Source organism: Patagioenas fasciata, chromosome 12, assembly GCF_037038585.1.
Source record: "Patagioenas fasciata isolate bPatFas1 chromosome 12, bPatFas1.hap1, whole genome shotgun sequence".
Lineage (NCBI taxonomy): Eukaryota > Metazoa > Chordata > Aves > Columbiformes > Columbidae > Patagioenas > Patagioenas fasciata.
Window position 1 is genome coordinate 6,005,085 of NC_092531.1, and position 18,648 is coordinate 6,023,732.

Genomic DNA, 18,648 nt, shown 5'->3' on the forward strand with positions numbered 1-18,648 from the left:
TGTCCTTTCACCTTCTCTATCTCAGCCTTTGCCCATAAAAATCCAAATCCCCAATCAGCGTGACAAAGCCAAAGGCTCAACCGTCTGGCACGACGTTTAAGCCTCACCCATCTTACTGAAGTGAAGAAAAGCGAGCTGCGCTGGGCCGCCGCGGCTGAAGCGGATCCTTTCCGCAAACACGGGAACAATGAGTTTATTTACCTACCCCAAATTGCTGCCGTGAGCTTCGGCGAGACTTGTGCAACACGGGTTTGGGGGAAGATTGCTCCATCGTCATCTGCCACATACTCCACTAACTTCAGCGTTCAAAAAGGTTAAATAATATTTAACCTGAGGCTGAATAAATTGCAGAAGGCACTTGGTTAAGTTATATCTGGTGAAAGTTGAGACCAGGAGAAAAAAGTGACTTTCTCCAGGCTATAGAAGAGGTGGTCAACACTGCTCATCCCAACGATTCTTGGTTTTGTTTGACACAGCCCTAAACGATCATCAGTGTTCACACCGATGCTCGTGCTCTACTCATGGTCATTGCTGAACGCATTGACTCCTCTTCCTATAGGAAGCAACACACATACATTGCATTGCCACAGTGCTGTACTTGGCTTGGGAGGTTTCAGTGAACCCCTCGACCTCCCCTACTAAATCCACTTCAGTTTCTTTGCTCCAAAACGGCCACGATTCAAACCAAAACCAGTTTGTAGGCAACTGAGGTCAACTGCTGGAGGAGCAGGGAGAGCCCGGAGGTGCAGACGCGAGCTCAGCACCGGCTGCTTCCCTGCTGCGCTGAATCACTGTAATGTTTACCTATGGTATATATGCAGATGTATAATGGATACGTATCTTTAGTTCCCCCCTAGGACAGGCAGGTTCTTCAGTCCCTTTGCAAATACGATGCCTGCAGACCTGTCCAGGCTCAAAGAAAGAAAAGACAGGAGCAAGATCCAGCGGCTCTAGAATAAACCCTCTTCCTTTAGGTTTGTACACATCAGTCACTGAGACATTAAGAGAAAAATATATATATATATGTTTTTAAATTGCATTTTCTCTGTCTCTCCACTGTACAAACCAAGTGACAATAACAATTTATGTGCTACAAATAGCAAGGGAATGCCTCTCACATCTGAAGACACTGAGGATGAATTCAGAAAATTGTATTTGCTACCTCGGGAAACAATTTGTTTGAATTCCCGGAGCTGGCAAAGACCTCGTCACCTTGTCACTGCTCCTCGGGTAGCAGAACAAAACGCACTCAGAGACGTTTCACAGAGAGCGCTCATGTGTTGTGCCTGGAAAAGCCGTGGGGACAGCAGAAACCATTAAAACCCTTAAATTTATCAAACCCTCAATCTCAAGCTCTTCTGTTCCCCCCAAGGGCGACCGAGCTGCAGCACAGAACCCACCCAGCACCCAAAAATCCAACACAGGTTCCCCTGCCAGGAGAAAATTCAAAAGGGTCTCAGTAAATGGTCCTAAAACCAAAAAATCCTGTTTTTTGGCTGGGAGAAGGGAGGGGAAAGAAACAAAATACCCTACTAGAGCATTAATTTCTCATGCCATGACTAGAAAAATACAGCTTTTTCCAGTGCCGCACTGACTGCGCTCATTAGGGATAATGAGTCTGTGCCTTGGTTATCAATAATTAGTCCTCGCGGAAGCCTCACTGGGCAGCAGCAGCGTGATCTTAGATGGAAAATATTTATCAGAATGGTAAATTATCATTATACTATTTGACAAATACATCTAGTGAAAAAATGAAACTAAAAGGTTTCAGAAAATAGGTCCTTCCTTCACGCTTCATAAAATGTGCAGCTTCATCTTTGGGTTAAAAAAAGGCTTCATATAAAACCAAATAACAGATATATATCAGTGCAATACGTCAGTAGATGGGAAAAAATTATATTAATAAGAAGGTCGGTTGTTCTTTAATATTGTATAATGCTGAGCATCATCTAAATTTGCTGTGGTTGCATGAATACAGGGGCCCTGCTCTGGTCAGATTTGGGATTATATTGGATAAATATACAGCTAATGATAGAGATTAATATCTATAAAATCTAGATATCTAGATAAAAAATATCTAGGTAGCTATCAACTCGAGATATCTAGATAGAGATCAATAGAGGGAAAAGTGAAACCCTAAAAGATCCGGGAAAGAAAACTAAAGAAAAGGATCAAAATGGAAGGGTCTGAATGAGAACAACTGGAAAACAAACTCCCCCAAAACGAGGTGGTGAGGGGTAAGGACCAGAGTGGGGAGAGGAAAGGTGAGATGCTTGGACATGCAGGTTCAATAATATGCTCCCTGTAAGGTAATCACTCCACCCAGCAAAGGCAGAATTTGATTTAGCATTGCCCTCCTGGAAACAAACTGGCTGCTAATTCTTAAGGGTGGAGAAAAAGGCAGCTTCTCATAAACCTGCTCTAATAACTAATTCACTTTCCTGCAGTCATCTCAGGTCAGAAATAACAATTTCTATCATTTAAGCATAATAAACGGGATTTGGTGATAGCAAAATGTTTGCAAATAATGAAAAAAAGATAAAATTATAACATTAAACTCAGCCACCAATACAGCCAATCTGGATATTTCAGGAAGCCCCTAAAGTGAAAATATTGAATAATTCAGCATCAGAGAAACAGATGAACAAGCCACTATTTGATCCAGAGCTCGAAACAGTAAAATCTGCCCAGCTAAAGAATAACAGCATTTGGAAAGCGCTGGTGAAAAGCATTTGGTGCATGAGCTTTGCTGTATGAGCCCTTTGTGTGGCTGCTGCCGGCGGAGGCTGCACAAATTCTTCCCACATTAGGCATCATCTGGATAATCTCTGTGCGCCGGGGAGGGAAGAATGCGAGGAAAAAAACCCCGGCTGCTGCATTAAACACCTACCCCAAGCTCAGAGCACACGGGGGATCGATGAGAATTGCATGTGTTATAGGTTCAAAACGATCTAAAGTGAGGAACGAGCAGAATAACGAGGCTTTTCATTCCTTCCTATCAATTCATTCTGTGGATGTAAAACCTCCAGAGCCGCATGACACAACTAAATGACTTCAAAATCAGTGTATTGGAAACTGAATGCTAAATTAGATCATCTATTCTTTTTAAAAGTCTGTTTTAATGAAATTTGGTTACCTCCTATTACTACTATTCCAAGTAGGGAAAAAAAGAGTGAATATAGTCAAATTTAACTCCCTTTAATATTGTTCCAGGTAGAAGCAGGGGGGGGAAAAAAGGAATATACTCAAAGTTTATCTCCCGTTAATACTGTTCCAAGTAAAAATACGTTGGATTTGATAATGCCTTTCTAGCAGGGAAATAACTGCATCGTAATTTGGTGTACAAAATCAGCATTACCTTCTCCTGGTTATGCACTGGAGGAGTTAACAGAGTGGGATCTGCTGGCAGAGCTGGGTCCTACCTGGGATTATTATATTAACGGCCTTATGCACATCCAGAAAAATTCTATAGCACCTCCACGCTGTCTGATGCCGCTCAATCTGGAAGGCCAGGATATGCTGGATTCTTCTAGTTAATTGATTTTTTTTTTTCAATTCTGCTCAATAGCTCTTTGTTTAGCTCTGGAAACGTTCAGCAGCATCTAGTGCAATGTTGGCAGCGTGGAATCCTTTTCACTCGCACCTACCAGCGGTCAGCTCTTCAGCTGCTGCTGCAAAAGCTTCATCCTGCTTGGCAAAAGGAGGGAAAGCGGCTGGATATGACCCCAGCAAACCGCTATAAACTAAAATTCAATACCTTTTAGCTGCTGCTTACATTTTCCTCATTAATGTTTACAGATATATTAAGGGGGAGTGTCAGGAGGATGGAGCCAGGCTCTTCTGGGTGACAACCAGTGACAGGACAAGGGGCAATGGGTGCAAACTGGAACACAGGAGGTTCCACTGAAATGTGAGAAGAAACTTGTTGGGGGTGAGGGTGTCAGAGCCTGGCCCAGGCTGCCCAGGGAGGTTGTGGAGTCTCCTTCTGTGCAGACATTCAAACCCGCCTGGACACCTTCCTGTGGAACCTCAGCTGGGTGTTCCTGCTCCATGGGGGGATTGCACTGGATGAACTTTCCAGGGCCCTTCAACCCCTCACATTCTGGGATTCTGTGATTCCTCTAACAATTCAACAAGTAGGATTAAAAAAAATAATAAAAAAATACCAGGTTTTAAGATTGAAGCTGTAACTTCCCCATGCAAGCAACACACACAGAAATTAAAAATCAATTCCAGTTGCTGTTGGTGAGGTTTCTGCGCAAACCACTACCTATTGGGAATGCAAACAGCGTTGCCGCCACTCCAAAAGGCTGGCTGCAATTTTTTCAAAAGCAGTTCGAGCAATCAACTCCTTTCTTCGCCCCCCGGCAGAGATGCTGCAGATGCACGTCAGCTGTGAAGGACAGCAACAGCCACCCTGCGCCTGTCACACAAACACTTCTTTTTGCCTTTTTTTTTTGTAAGAAGCAATTGAGAAATCCCCACTGGGCTGTTTGAAGATGCATGTAAACAGCTGCTTAGAAAACATGTTTGGTGGTTGTAGTTGCTGTGGCAGAACTCGGTATGACAGGCAAAATGCTGAGAAAGCCCCAGATGATAAAGGGATGTGGTGCAGATCGGTTCATCTGATACCTGCCTGGGGGCCTCTAGGCGCATGGGAACAGGGAGAAATTCGCCCATTTTGCATTTCTGCTGATAATTAACAAAAATAACGTGACATGATCTAATAAATCAATGTGCATTCAAACCTTTCCAGCCACGCTGAAGCATGGTTGATGTCTCGCTCTGCACCCAATGGAGGAGGATGCTCCCGTGCTGCATCACCCACCGGTGCAGGGCGATGATCAGCGCATCCACCTCCAAAGGTTTAAGTCTATGAAAACAAGTTGGGCTTCCAAATAGAAAGTTCATCTGGGTCTTTCTAGATGACCTAATTAAAGAGGGTCTTAAAACACTGACCTAAGTTGGGATGAACAAGTTAGTTACTTATGGGGTAATGAGTGACTAAACCAGAGTTTGCCAGTTAGACCAGTAACTGAATCCCAGGATGGTCTGGGTTGAAGGGACCTTCAAAGACCACCTAGTCCAACCATCTCACCATGGGCAGGGACATCTATTAGATAAGGGTGTTCAGGCTGTCTAACCTGACCTTGGACACTTCCAGAGATGGGGCATCCACAACATCGCTGGGAAATCTCTTCTGGTGTCTCAACACCCTTAATTGGAAGTCCTGCAATAATGACATTTTGGGGGTTTTAGAGCAAACCTTTAATTGTGGCTTTTGGAATGAGATCTGTAGTAGAAACACCTCTTGGTCTGCATAAATCACCTATAGAAAGCTCTTCTTATTCCACTATCCAAAAAACAAAATAATAGTACAATTGTTGGAGTAGCACATACAACTCTTCCCCTGGTCACTACCTGAAATAATGGAATTTGAGAAGCTCAGGCTTGAAACTAAATAGCCAGAGCGCAAAATTTTGGGAAGCTCAGCTCTAAGGATACCCTGCTGAAGAACAGTTTTCTAGATGAAAAAATGCGCTATATAAGACAATGGGGAAAAATACAGGAAAAATACAGGAAAAAAATAAAATCACCTTTTTAAACCAATTGGAACCTTTTCGTTAGAAAAATAAGTAAGGTATTTAAGTGGCATCATTTATCACAAATAATAGAGAAATATGTAAATATTTTATAATATAACAGCACAAAACAACTAAAAAATGCATGTTGCAATGACTCCAAGGAGCATCGTTACAAAACAAGCTTCCCTATTAAAAAATAAAAGAAGAAGAGGAAAAATTCCATAGGATTTCTGTCAAATACACTTTCAAAGGACACATTTGTTGGCCGTTCATGCCTCTGACGGCAGTCGCTGCTGCACACAATCACTGGATGACACCGCGGCGTTCGGATGGCGGTAACAGCCGTCCCCAAAAGTGCAATTTGGACAAGGCTCACAGGAACCTCGTGCAAGAAAATAACTGCCAAACAATAGCCTGAGGCTATTCAAAAAAGGTAAATTAGGAAAACAGCGAACCTGCAGAAAATCAAATCTTGATTTCGCTCTGCTTCCGCTCCTGCTGTGTGAGCGCGGCGGCAAAGACGTTCCCAGGAACGGGTGGTTTGGTGCAAACGCTTGTGCACCAGAAATGTTTTGCAATCAGGGGAAGAAAAAGAGATTAACAGGTCCGAGTAAACTCCTCTTGGCTGCGCTGCGTTCCCTGAAGCAGAAGTGGCAGCATGAAGAGGAAGGTTGCTGTCTCCTAAAAGACAAGCCTGAGCTGACCGTAATTAAACTTAAATATGCAGAGGGAAAACGAGAGGATTCGAGGAGGTGTCTGGAAGAGGGTAGAAAAATGAAGAAAAGGAGGGGGGAAAAAATACATAGGTTTGGCATCTAAGCTTTCACAGAAGTGGAAAGTGTATTTCAACTACAAATGCAACGAGTCAAGAGGTCAAATCTGCAAACGGGTGGCAAGGTAACACAACCCTCGACAACTGATCTACTTGGAATATCCCTTTTCTAGGCAATTTCAGGAAAACCAAAGTACAGATGTCTTGTATTTGTGACTCTTTGGGACTGGTGCTAGAGCAGAAGCGGTTCTGGATTTCCCTGATTTACTCCAGGGGAGTCAACTTAAAATTCAGCTTTTGAAACACAGGAGTAACAATGGGGACCCTGGAAATCAGGGATCTTCGTATTGCACCAGCCTGAAATTGCTCGCACCCTGTTCTCCCTGCTTGATGGCATAAAATAATAGCAAGGAGAAAAAGAAAAGCAAAGAAACGTGCAGCACATGGGCATCCTCTAATTCTTGCTGCCAGACACAAGTTTGTTCAACTACAAGTCTGTATTTGGGGGGAAAAAATGTATCTCTCAAGCAGTCAGAACAGTTGTTCATTTATGAAGGGACTGCACCCATGAATTTCAGTCTGTGATGTTCAGGTAGGTTTGCAACTGGACTATTTTACCTATTCCTGAAAAAAAAAATAGAATAATCTAAATAAAAGAAATTCCCCAAACTTCCTTTTACCTCCTCTTTCATGGAGATATCTGTCCTCCACCTCTGGGAACCAAAGCTAGACTGAGACTTCTCTGTCCAAGACAACTTAAGACAACTCTAAAGGGAACCTTGGCCCAACGAGGTACAATAAATAAAAAGCAAGACTAAAAATCAAACAGGCGTGCAAATGTTTCAAATAAATAACAGGATTGGAGGCAGAATGCAATAGTTTTCATCCTTGCTTGCTTTAATTAATGTGGCGACTTAATTGGGTCACTGTAGTTAGAGCTATTAACTGCAGACTACTGGAGCCTAGGTTGGTATTTTCACAGCAACAGGAGAAACATTGGCGAGTGCAAGAATTGGGAGTTCACTTGCCTTTGTGCTTTAAAAGAATTAAATGACAGTTTCATAAAGACTGGGGTGAAAAAAAAAAAAAGGCTTTTAGATTTCTTTATCTTCAGTTTGTTATTCAGCTTTGCTGCTTTTCAGGGCAAAGACCATCCCGAATGGCTTTAATCATTCGCTAACTCCAGATTAAATTAGCTCAGTCCACCCTACCTGATGGCTTTGCAAAATGAAGCTGTTCGCTCACCCTGAGCCAAGACATCCCCCAGCACTAGTCCTTCCTCGCATTCCCAACGCTGAAGCTGACCCAAGTCCTCAGACTTATTAACAGGGTATAGACAAGGAGAGTTCAGATCTTTGTCCACAACTGCTAAAAAAAGTTTCTCAATAGAAAGCAAACCAGCTAAAATCCATGAGTTTTACTGTCTTCAGAAAACGCAGTCGAACCCACTTTTTATTTTGAGAGAAGAAAACGCAAGCTCTCTGTATCGCGGTTCGAAGAACGACGGCGCAGCTGAAGGTGTTGCTCACATCACCCACGTGCAGATGGGCTTTAACAAATAAAAAGCTCTTTGGACAAGCAAAAGTGACAGGCCCAAGGAAAACCATTTCAAAGAGTAACGGCGTAGACTCGAGGTAAATTAATGAATGAATGTTTGTATCCCTCTTTAGAGATTCATATCTCTGAAGTTAATCCTCATAAAGTCACTAATCACACCAATCGAACTAAGTACTCCTGACTAGAAAATAAAATTTTGACCACGGAAGTTTCCTTTGATCAGTTCCCCAAGCTCAACGAAGCTGAGTGTGCAGAAAGTTCCTAACACAACACCGACAAACTACGCACAATCAATTCTCTTTGTGATGCACTATAAAGGCTACTGTTAATTCCAGAAAAAGCTTTTCCATCTCCATTTTCAAACTGAAAAATCACTGAGATATACCAGGGTTAAGACGCACTTGAGTGAAAACAAAGCATCGATAGTTTTGTCAGCATGTCATTTGTTTTACTTCTGTTTTTCCGGTTTGGTTTTTGAAGCAGGTAGTATTCCACAGGCAAAACCACCTTCTCTTATTGTTAATACAGTTTCAAATCTATTATTATCAGCATTTACCAGATAACCCCAGACTAGTGTCATAATAAAGCCCCAACTACTTCGGTGCTTTCTTTTTTTTTCACCGTTAAAAAGTTTCCACGCTCCTATCGTTTTCATCTTACCTCAAGCACTGGTCCAGCTCCAAGAATAATCTGTTCTACTCCACTGGCAAATCCCTTCTGGCTGAGGGCGGTGAGGTGATGAATCAGAAAGTTGGTGCTCTGCGTTTTTCCCGATCCGCTCTCTCCCGAAATCACGATGCACTGGTTCTTCCTCCGCTGGAGCATGGCGTGGTAAGCCACGTCTGCCACCGCGTAAATATGGGGCTCCAGTTTTCCCAGCTGATGGTTATCGTACATCTTGACATACTTTGGGTTATAAATAGGTAGAAATTTGAAGGGATTAATAACGATGAGGATGCTGCCTACGTAGGTGTAGATTTTTTCTTGCTTGAAGCGGTTTCTGAGGTTTTCCAGAAGCGTTTTCTCGTTCAAGTCCGGGAGGCTGCACAGGTCATCGTAGTCCTTCTGCTGGGGCTGGGGAAGGAAGCCCCGCTCCACCATCCTGCGACGTTCCTCCGTCACCCGCAGCCAGGACTGGAGGCTCCCGTAGTGAATGGAGCCGTCCAGGTTCTTCTCCCGCAGGAGGAAGCGATAATCCTCGCCGCTGATGCGGTTCTCCAGGGCCATGCGAGGCCACAGCATCATGCGCTGGACCGGGCAGTCCGTAGGGTTGAGGATCCATTCCTCCCCACCAAACTCCTTCACTTCGGCGAGGACGTAGCATTTTGTTTTCTCGAGCTGAAGTTTATTAATGAGCGAATCGATCACCTCGGCGGCGGTGGACGTTTTCCTGGCGGTGATGGGGCAGTAGATAGTCCCTTCGGCGATGCTTCCGGGGTATATGTGCAACGTGTACTCGCTATCCTCAAAGCGTCGTCTTCCTCCAACATCATTTACACTCATATTGGATCCTTTCCCATCAGTACCTGCGCTGCATAGTTAGGACCGTCCTGTTGGTGTCAGGTCATCATGTTAGCAACGCTAAAAGAAAAGGAAAACAAAAATAGGTTAGGTTGTTTACTTTGGAAGGATCCTTGAAAAACTGTTGACGTGCACCATGAGATGCAGTGGAGCAATTCAAGCGACGGCACCAATCACCTCAAGAAGGTAAATGAGGATTCCCAGCCAACATCGGAAAAGAGTGCAGGGTTTTAATGCACCAAAGCTGTAATACACGAAGGTATTTAACACACAAACACCAGCCACCTTGGGCTCCCTTCTGCGCGACACAATGATCCACAACACATCAAGCTTTTGCTAATTTTTGCCTGACTTTGAGGCATCGAGGATTCAAATAGACCCTCTGATTTTCAGTTTATTTTACAGAGAATAAAACTGATTTTTTTTAAGAAACATATGGGATATTCAGCATGCTGAATCAATAGTGGCATTCTCCTCATCTCAAAAGTTACTACAGCCTTCTCACTTTTTATTACCAAATAAGTCATTGAAGAGTCAGCGCCTCTGTTTCCACATTTGCATACTTCACACCAACTGAGGAAAAGCACCATTCAGTTAACTGTGACTTTGGAAAAAACCCTTGACTTTCCCAACGCTGACTTATCCATACACATAAATTACATATTTTCTAGATGTTGATAGAGAGCTAAACCTTTTGAGATTTTGAACAGTTGCATAAAATGTTAACTTAAAAAAAAAATAAATAAAGGATAAAAAACTATCACCTTCCTCTTTGGAGCTGGTCTTTGCCCTACATACACAATCCCATGGTTCTATGCCAGGGAATGGTAGATAAGCTCCTTTCTCTTCCTGTCCACGGGAGATTCGCAGCTCATCAAGATGCAATCAGTAGCACTTTTCCACCCACCACATCAACCTTTTCCAAAGGTATCCACACCTGACATCAGACATGAAGTATTACAGCCAACTCACACCATCGCGCTTTTTATTTGTCATGCTGCTTAGAAAGCATAGAAGGCGGATTTCTGGTGTTGAAATATCAGCTGCACAGATAATTTCTCAAATTGAATCACCACAAGGAGAAGACGTCCCGCCACCGGCCTCAAATGAAAGTGATTCCAGGGTCTGTGGTCCTCAGTTCTCCACCCCCTTGAAAATGTTAAGAGCTATTGCAATATAAAGACAAAAGACAAGTAGTAAGAAATGCAGAGGCCCCTCAGAGCCAGGATCTGGGCACTAAAGTGGCAGGTGATATTTAATATAGATAAAAGTTTATGTGATGCACATCCTAAAGGTACCTATAACATGGAGCTTCCCCCACAGAAGCAAGACCCCACGACCATAGCAGTTCCCTGACAGCACCAACAAAACGCTCAAGAACCTTCAAAAAACACAAGGTCAAAACCCATGGCAGGTTTAGGGAGCTCCTGAGCTATTCAGTGTTGAGAAGAGTATTCAGAGGACACATTGCACATGGTCACTCCTCCCCGAGTATCCGGATCCAAGCCCATAGCCACCCCACCATTAACATCCATGCAAGGCGGGGATTTGCAGATTTGTTTAATTTACTACAAGCATTTCTGAGGTTCTTAAATGCATCACTGTATGCTGAATTGTTTCTCGCTCCAGTATTTCATTAAGTATATTATCCCCAGCCATGCACTGGTGGAAGCAAATAAATTAATATGTCACAGTGAAATACATCTGGCAGGGATTCACGACGCATTGCTTGGTAGCAGGATATATGTTATATACCGGGAAGTGCTCCAGCTGCTTTCCTCTAGGTTTAGTTTAGGCACAGATGCAACAGGGATTATGTCAGTTAAGTGCTGGGCTGGGCTTGCTTTGTCTGGCTCTGCGAATCTGGCATCAGCTTTTCTTCAAGAAGGAAAGAAGAAAAAAAGAAACAGAAAAGCAGCACTTAAGCTAGATAATTCCTCACCAAGACTTCACTTCAAAGTGTATGTATCCTTTCAAAGCGGTGGTATCCCTGTCCATGGCAGAGGGGTGGGACTAGATGATCTTTAAGGTCCCTTCCAACCCCAATAATTTTCTGATTCCACGATAAGAGAGGTGGTTATTTTTATTCAGGTTATCAGAGCATTTCAAAGGCCGCTGACCCATGCAAGAAGTGCAAACGGGACTTGAAGTTTTTTCCCACGAGCCAAACACCTTCCCCTCTACCTCCTCCTTCGCGTAAAATACTTGCAAGCTCAATAAATTCTCTATAAAACACCAGGTCACTCTGCCCCACCTACCCAAAAGCTTTGCTCGCTTGTCTAGAGATGCCAATTCTGCAGGGACTCAGTAGAACGAACATCTGTGTCTTCTGCATCCAACCAACTTGAATCCAGCAGAACCATGAGCCAAGCGGGAACCCCATGGACACGCCAAAAGCCCCAGAAACTCCAGGAAGGCAGAAGAGCCAAGTCCTCCCCAAAACCACCCAACCACCACAAGCTTCCACTAATGACTGAGAAATTTAGCGAGGTCAGAAAGCAAAGAAGTGTTAATTTGAGCCTTATAAATCACAGCAGGCGTGCCACAGGATTGACTTTTACTAACGCTAACCACGGTATTGTGTCGAGTCCAAGAAACGTTAATGAAGATAATTGCTTGTGGTCTCCTAAGCGCTGATGCACATGAGCCCGGCTCTGCTCAGCGTCACACGCGCCTCTTGCGGACAGAGGCTTTTCAAAGTGTTTTGGAGAAAATATTGCAATGAAATACGTGTAATTAGGTAATTAGCATACGTCTCTTAATGACAGCTCTTCGACCAGGCTGTCATATTAGCTTTTATATTCCTTTTTCAATTAACAATATTTTGGTGTTTGGATGCAAAAAATTAAATTGGAAGGGGGAAAGAACAAAATAGAATAAATATTTTGCAACCTGCAAATGCGCTATTTTAATTAAAGACACTTTACAGTGCTCTGTGCTTACATTTAAATGAGAGTGTATAAAAATTATGCTACATCTAAGCAGACAGGTCATTTATATAAGAAAATAAAAGCTCCCGTGAACACTCTGGCCAAAATGTATGTATTCTGCATGCCTGTGAAAGGAAGGGGTTGAGAATTTATGACATCTTAAGCCAATATACTTTCAGTCTAATATTTTCCTTTCCATCTGCTACATTTGAATGAAGATTCTTACTCAAATTGACCCTGCACACTGATTTTGCTCGGTTTTACTATCCTAATATAATGCAATGTAAAAAGCACGATCTCCAAACAAACTTGAGGTTAAAAATTAAGCCCTGTGTGCTCCTACATAAAAAATAGATTCATATTTCCTAGAATCTCAGAGGCCCTTATAAAAATCACAATAGCAATCTGATTACCAACAGATTGACAAAATCACAGAATGGACTGGGTTGGAAAAGCCCTCAGAGATCATCCAGTCCAACCCTTGGTCCAACTCCAGTCCATTGACCAGATCACGGCACTAAGTGCCATGGCCAATCTCAGTTTACAAACCTCCAGGGCCGGTGAGTCCAGCACCTCCCTGGGCAGCCATTCCAATGCTGACCACTCTCTCTGCACAGAGTTGCTTTCTCATCTCCAGCCTCAATTTCCCCTGGCAGAGCGGAAGCCCCTGCCCCCTTGTCCTATTGCTGACTGCCTGGGAGAAGAGCCCAATCCCCCCTGGCTAGAACTGCCCTTCAGGTCGTTCTAGAGAGTGCTGAGCTCACCTCTAAGCCTCCTCTGCTCCAGACTGAACAAGCCCAGCTCCCTCAGCCTCTCCGCACAGGGCTTGTGTTCAAAGCACAAAAAAAAGCACAGTAGGCTTTGTGTATACAACTAAATTGTAAATAGCAATTTACTTTCCATTATGTGCAAGCTTTTACTATTTGACCATGGCTTAATATACACAAACACTGGTAGTAAATGCGTTTTCTCTAATTAAACATATATATGAGCACATATAGTGAGCATTCTTGTACTGGTGGCTGCATTTTTTGGCAAGTGTTATTCTGTAAGGGATATCAAATAAATGAGGATGCCCCAATTATGGGCAGAAAGGTAATTAAAACTGAGACCTTCAGCCGTGCTGTTTCTTGGTTTTCCATTCAGAAAAACCCATCTCAGTATTTTCATTTTCAGGGACGGTGTAAGCAACACACGGCAAAAATCCAAAATAAACCGCCTGCTGGAAGCATTATAAATAATCTGTGACAGTTTAAGCCTGATGCAGGGACAGAGTTTGCCAAATATTGAATGATTTGGAAAAAAAACAGAGTAGTGTCAGTGCTGGGGCTGCTAAAGGGGCAATTCTGGAAGCAAAGTTCACTCCGTTTTAATATAACATCCCATAACCAGACAAGGGACTACAAAAATAGTGACAATTTCTCCTCGTTCCTGATCCTCAGATAATTTTAACAAGTTGTGTTGCTGGATTTATCCACCCACCGGTAGGTCAAATGCATACCATGTGGGGCAGAAATTGATAAAGAAATGGCCAATTTAAACACACTTCACTGCTTAATCTGAACATATCGGCACGAGAGCTCTTGGAATTTCTCTTCTGCAGCAGCAAATAGCCTCGTGCTGCGGGTACCCAAAATAACAAGCCCACGCCACCCAAAGCGATGCCAGACTGACGCAGCTGGGACAGCTGATACTGCACAAACTGCCACAGCCTAGACGGGCAGAAAAGCCCATGGAGATGCTCAGCATCTGGATTATTGCACAGTTTTACACATCACAGAATCCCAGAATGTGAGGGGTTGGAAGGGACCTGGAAAGCTCATCCAGTGCAATCCCCCCATGGAGCAGGAACACCCAGCTGAGGTTCCACAGGAAGGTGTCCAGGCGGGTTTGAATGTCTGCACAGAAGGAGACTCCACAACCTCCCTGGGCAGCCTGGGCCAGGCTCTGACACCCTCACCCCCAACAAGTTTCTTCTCCTCTTTCAGTGGAACCTCCTGTGTTCCAGTTTGCACCCATTGCCCCTTGTCCTGTCATTGGTTGCCACCCAGAAGAGCCTGGCTCCATCCTCCTGACACTGCCCCTTTCCATATTGATCCCCAGGAATGAGTCCCCCCTCAGTCTCCTCTTCTCCAGCTCCAGAGCCCCAGCTCCCTCAGCCTTTCCTCACACGGGAGATGCTCCACTCCCTTCAGCATCTTGGTGGCTGCGCTGGACTCTCTCCAGCAGTTCCCTGTCCTTCTGGAGCTGAGGGGCCACAACTGGACACAATATTCCAGGTGTGGTCTCCCCAGGGCAGAGCAGAGGGGCAGGAGAACCTCTCTGACCTACTGACCACCCCCTTCTAACCCACCCCAGGTACCATTGGCTTCCTGGCCACAAGGGCCCAGTGCTGGCTCATGGTCACCCTGCTGTCCCCAGGACCCCCAGGTCCCTTTCCCCTACACTGCTCTCTAATAGGTCATTCCCCAACTTACACTGGAACCTGGGGTTTGATGATCTATATAATGATTAACCCACTCCTTTTTATCACTTTTTCCCTGGGAGAGAAACATTATTGTCGCTCAATCATCTATGTTGATCTGTCTCAAAGATCCTCATGTGTGACTGCATGAGTTGGTGCTGCTTAAAATGAAGATTTATGGAGTCAGGCAGGAGGTGCAAAGGGGACTGCTTTGCAGTGAAATCGCACACAAAAATCTCTATAAAATGAGTTTCACTCAAAAGAATGACACATCTAATACACAAAAAGTGAGATCTGTAAGCGTTATGGTGATCATAGAACGTTTCGGTTTAGAACGGACCTTTAAAGGTCACCTAGTCCGGCTCTTCTGCAACGAGCAAGGACATTCTTCAATTACATTTGTAATCGCAATTTGAATTTACTTCTTCAAAAGGAATGATAAGCGTGGATGGTGAGGGGGGAAGAAAAAATCAGCACTCCAAGGTTGTCCATATACAGAAGAAAGGTCTTTTGGATACATTTCAAAGTGCTTTATTTGGACTGAAGCACCTAAGCAGGATGCCAATGCACTGAGATGACCTAAATTAGAAGAGAAAATGAAAGCAGGCGCACAGACACACTTGCAGATGCTCGGCAGCAGCAGAAGTCGCTGCTGGACCCAGCACAACATTGATTCTCAACCAAAACACAGCCCCTGGGACTGTGAGGACACACATGCAATGGCAGGAGATCCCAACTATAACTTTCAGTGTTTTGGTGGGTTCTTTCCCCTTAAAATTTTCTGTTCGGTGCCAATTCTGCACTCAAGAATTCTTCTCCCTCAGTAAATTTATTTCATCTTGCCCAGGAGTTCACAACCAACACAGATTAACCTAAAAATCTGATTTTGTAGATAAACCCTCTTGATACCCCCAGTCCAAGGTGGATTCATAAACTAATTTTTGGCTGTTATTGCCAAGAGTTGTAACAAAAGGAGAAATCATGCTTGGTCAGCATTAACCACCACGCTTCTCCTTAGGGGAAATCTTTCTGCAAGCAGGGCTGATCCCACACTGTCACGCCTGTATGGTCAGAGATGTCTGCTCAGCCTCCGAGGAGGGTTCCCAGAATATAAAAGAAGAAGTTGTGAATATGCAACCCAAACTTCCGTAAATCATTCCCAAAGATGTATATTTCAGTTACTAAGCGTAACTGAAAACAGGTTCTAAGTTGTTCCTAAGCTCACCGGCTTCTCCCGTGGCTTGAAAAATTGAGAAAAATATCATTTTCCCTGTGTTTTTTATTTTTATTCAGCACTTTAAGCAACTCAATCAGCTTCTTGTCTATTCACTTCTATGCTAGAGGATGGGATTTGTGTTTCTGCTTGTCACCTGGAAGCTTCTTGCTGTGCACTGGGGGTCTTTCTTCTCTTTCAGAGTTTACCCACACTCGAATCTGACATTTCTTGCTGTTGAAAAAGCCCATGGGTACACAAAGCACCTCGGCAGATGAGAACTCCTTCCCAGAGCCTGGAATGACCCCGTGTCTTGAGATTTTGATATTTCCATAGGGTCCAACAACCACTCAACTGTTCCTCTCCCTCTAGCAGCTGGAAGATGCTGTTACCTGTTTATCACAGTCTTGAGATGTTTCCACATCTCATGTGGAAACCTGTCAGCTTCTACCAGGTCTTTTGGCTGAGACAAAATGAGAATGGGAAGAAAAAAAATAAATATTAAAAAATAACGGGAAGAACTGTTGCAAAATGAGTTATTCCTAGAAGTCGTTGCAAACCGTTCTGATGAACAAGGAACTGAATGAGGACGTGAATAATAACACGATCACATACTCTTCCTCTAAAGGTCACAGCACTTTCTGTGCAGGGGATGTATCAGCGTTCGAGGAATCAATCAGGGCTACAAAGCAAAGGAAGCTCTTGTCTGCAGGATTCCTGCCGAGATGCTGCCCTTGGCATAGATGAGGGGAAAAATAAAATAAAATAAAAAAGGTACTAGAGGAAAGCTTGGTGAGGTCTTGTGACTGAGGCAACCGAATGAGAGAAGTGATTTCCATCTTCATTTCCGTCACAGCCTTTCCGCGTGATGCTGGGAGACCAAATCTTGCCCCCGACCTTTCTTCTTTCTTCCGTTCGTAACTTGAGTCGTTGCATCTTGATTTGTGGATGCGCTACTGTTCTCCCGAAACACGTACCCTACACATAATGAGCAGCAGCGGTGTTAAGGTATTAAAATAATCAGCTTTTTTTATGGCACTCACTGAACAGTCAGTGCTTGGAAGCTGATTCTCTGTGTCCATGTGCTCCACTGATAAAACAGTGTTTGAGCGAGGATGCAAGAAATGCTGGGTACTTAGCAAAAATACAACATTTTAAAAGCTTTGCTCTGACAAATGAAGACCGGTAAGAAAGCCCATTGTGCCCTCCAGCTGCTCCCTTAGCTTTTTTGGTCAGAAACCAAAAAAATAAAAAATAATAATAAAAGGAAAGTGCTGAATCTTCTCTCAGGCTGCAAAGGCAGCACACGTTTAACTTCAGCTTGCTGTTCTCATATTCCTTCTGTGAGCGATGGGAAGTGCAAACTGAACAGCCAAGACTGGAAACTAAGGAAATGCTTTGTGTATCCCGAGTGTTTGGAGACTTTCAGGAGGTTGGTTTCTGTATTCTGATGACTAATTAATTAGTCACTGGCCAGAGGCATGACAACCCTGTTCCAAACACCCAGATCAATTTGTCATTTTTAGAAGGGGTGAAATTCCATTTACAGCACCATCGAGTTTTACCAGATTAACTCCAGACTTGAGCATCGTCTGACAGAGCATCCCCCACCAGCACAGCAATTCTGTTCAAGTGAACAGCCAAAATATCCGATTTGCCAGCTTTGCTAGTTGGATTTGTTCTTTACAGGTGTACATAGAGTGGTTCAGCCTCTGAAAATCTAACTGGAGTTGATATCCCGAAAGCACAGATCACCATCAAATACCACACTAATACCAGCACAGAGAAGAGCAAGGAAAGGGCTGGATAAACCGTAAATGGACACAATATTTTCCTATTACCCCACAAAGCTCATGCCTAGTTATTTGTATTTTTCTTTACAGCCCAAAATTCCACATATAGAGCCTGAAAAAAAACACAACATTGTTAACAATAAAGATCTTTTTGAACCAGTTAAAAATGAACGATCCAAAGTGTTAGAGCAGAGAGACGCAGCCAAGGGCTGCAGGAGTTCACAGTGAGGAGCAACTCGCCAGCCCAAAAACAGATGCAGAAAATACCTTTTTGAGAATGCGGGAATTACACCAGTGTTAAGGACAAGAAGCTTCGATCCTAGAAGAGCTCAAGACCTTCAAAGAACAAAACCTGGGAAACGAAGGCATCTAATCCAGCCCCGGCGGCTCACCCAGCACCACTCACAGCTTCAACAAGCACCGCACCTGAAAAAAGAACCGAGCAAAAGATACAGGGCTCCCCAAAAGCAATGAGTATCACACAAATACGTCGCACCAGCGTCTAAATGCCACCGTGTTGCTGCATTAGAAAATTGCCAGAGAGAAGGGAAATAAAGGGCAGCTTATTAAAAATATATATATTTTTTTTAGATGCTATCATCAATAAATAATTTATCATATTGCAATTTCATCAAAAGGATTTTTACTGTTGATATATCGATATATATTGATATATCCTGTCAAAAGGATCAGTATACTGATATATATCAAGATTATTACAATACATGTAGCAGAATTCCCTTTAAAAAAGAAATTAGAGACAATTTACCTATGTCAATGTCACGGATAATTTCAGTTTTTCCTATAATCTTA

At 43.5% G+C, this 18,648-nt stretch overlaps 1 protein-coding gene across 5 annotated transcripts in view; it reads right to left on the bottom strand.

Moving 5' to 3' along the window:
• MYO9A (myosin IXA) overlaps positions 1-18,648 on the bottom strand; it is a 160,882-nt gene that overhangs the window by 119,321 nt on the left and 22,913 nt on the right. For all 5 annotated transcript variants that reach the window (XM_071813726.1, XM_071813725.1, XM_071813727.1 and 2 more), the window contains exon 2: positions 8,575-9,495. In XM_071813726.1, the coding sequence (XP_071669827.1) occupies positions 8,575-9,417 (843 nt within the window). In that variant the 5' untranslated portion in view covers positions 9,418-9,495. The remainder of the gene's footprint in view (positions 1-8,574; positions 9,496-18,648) is intronic.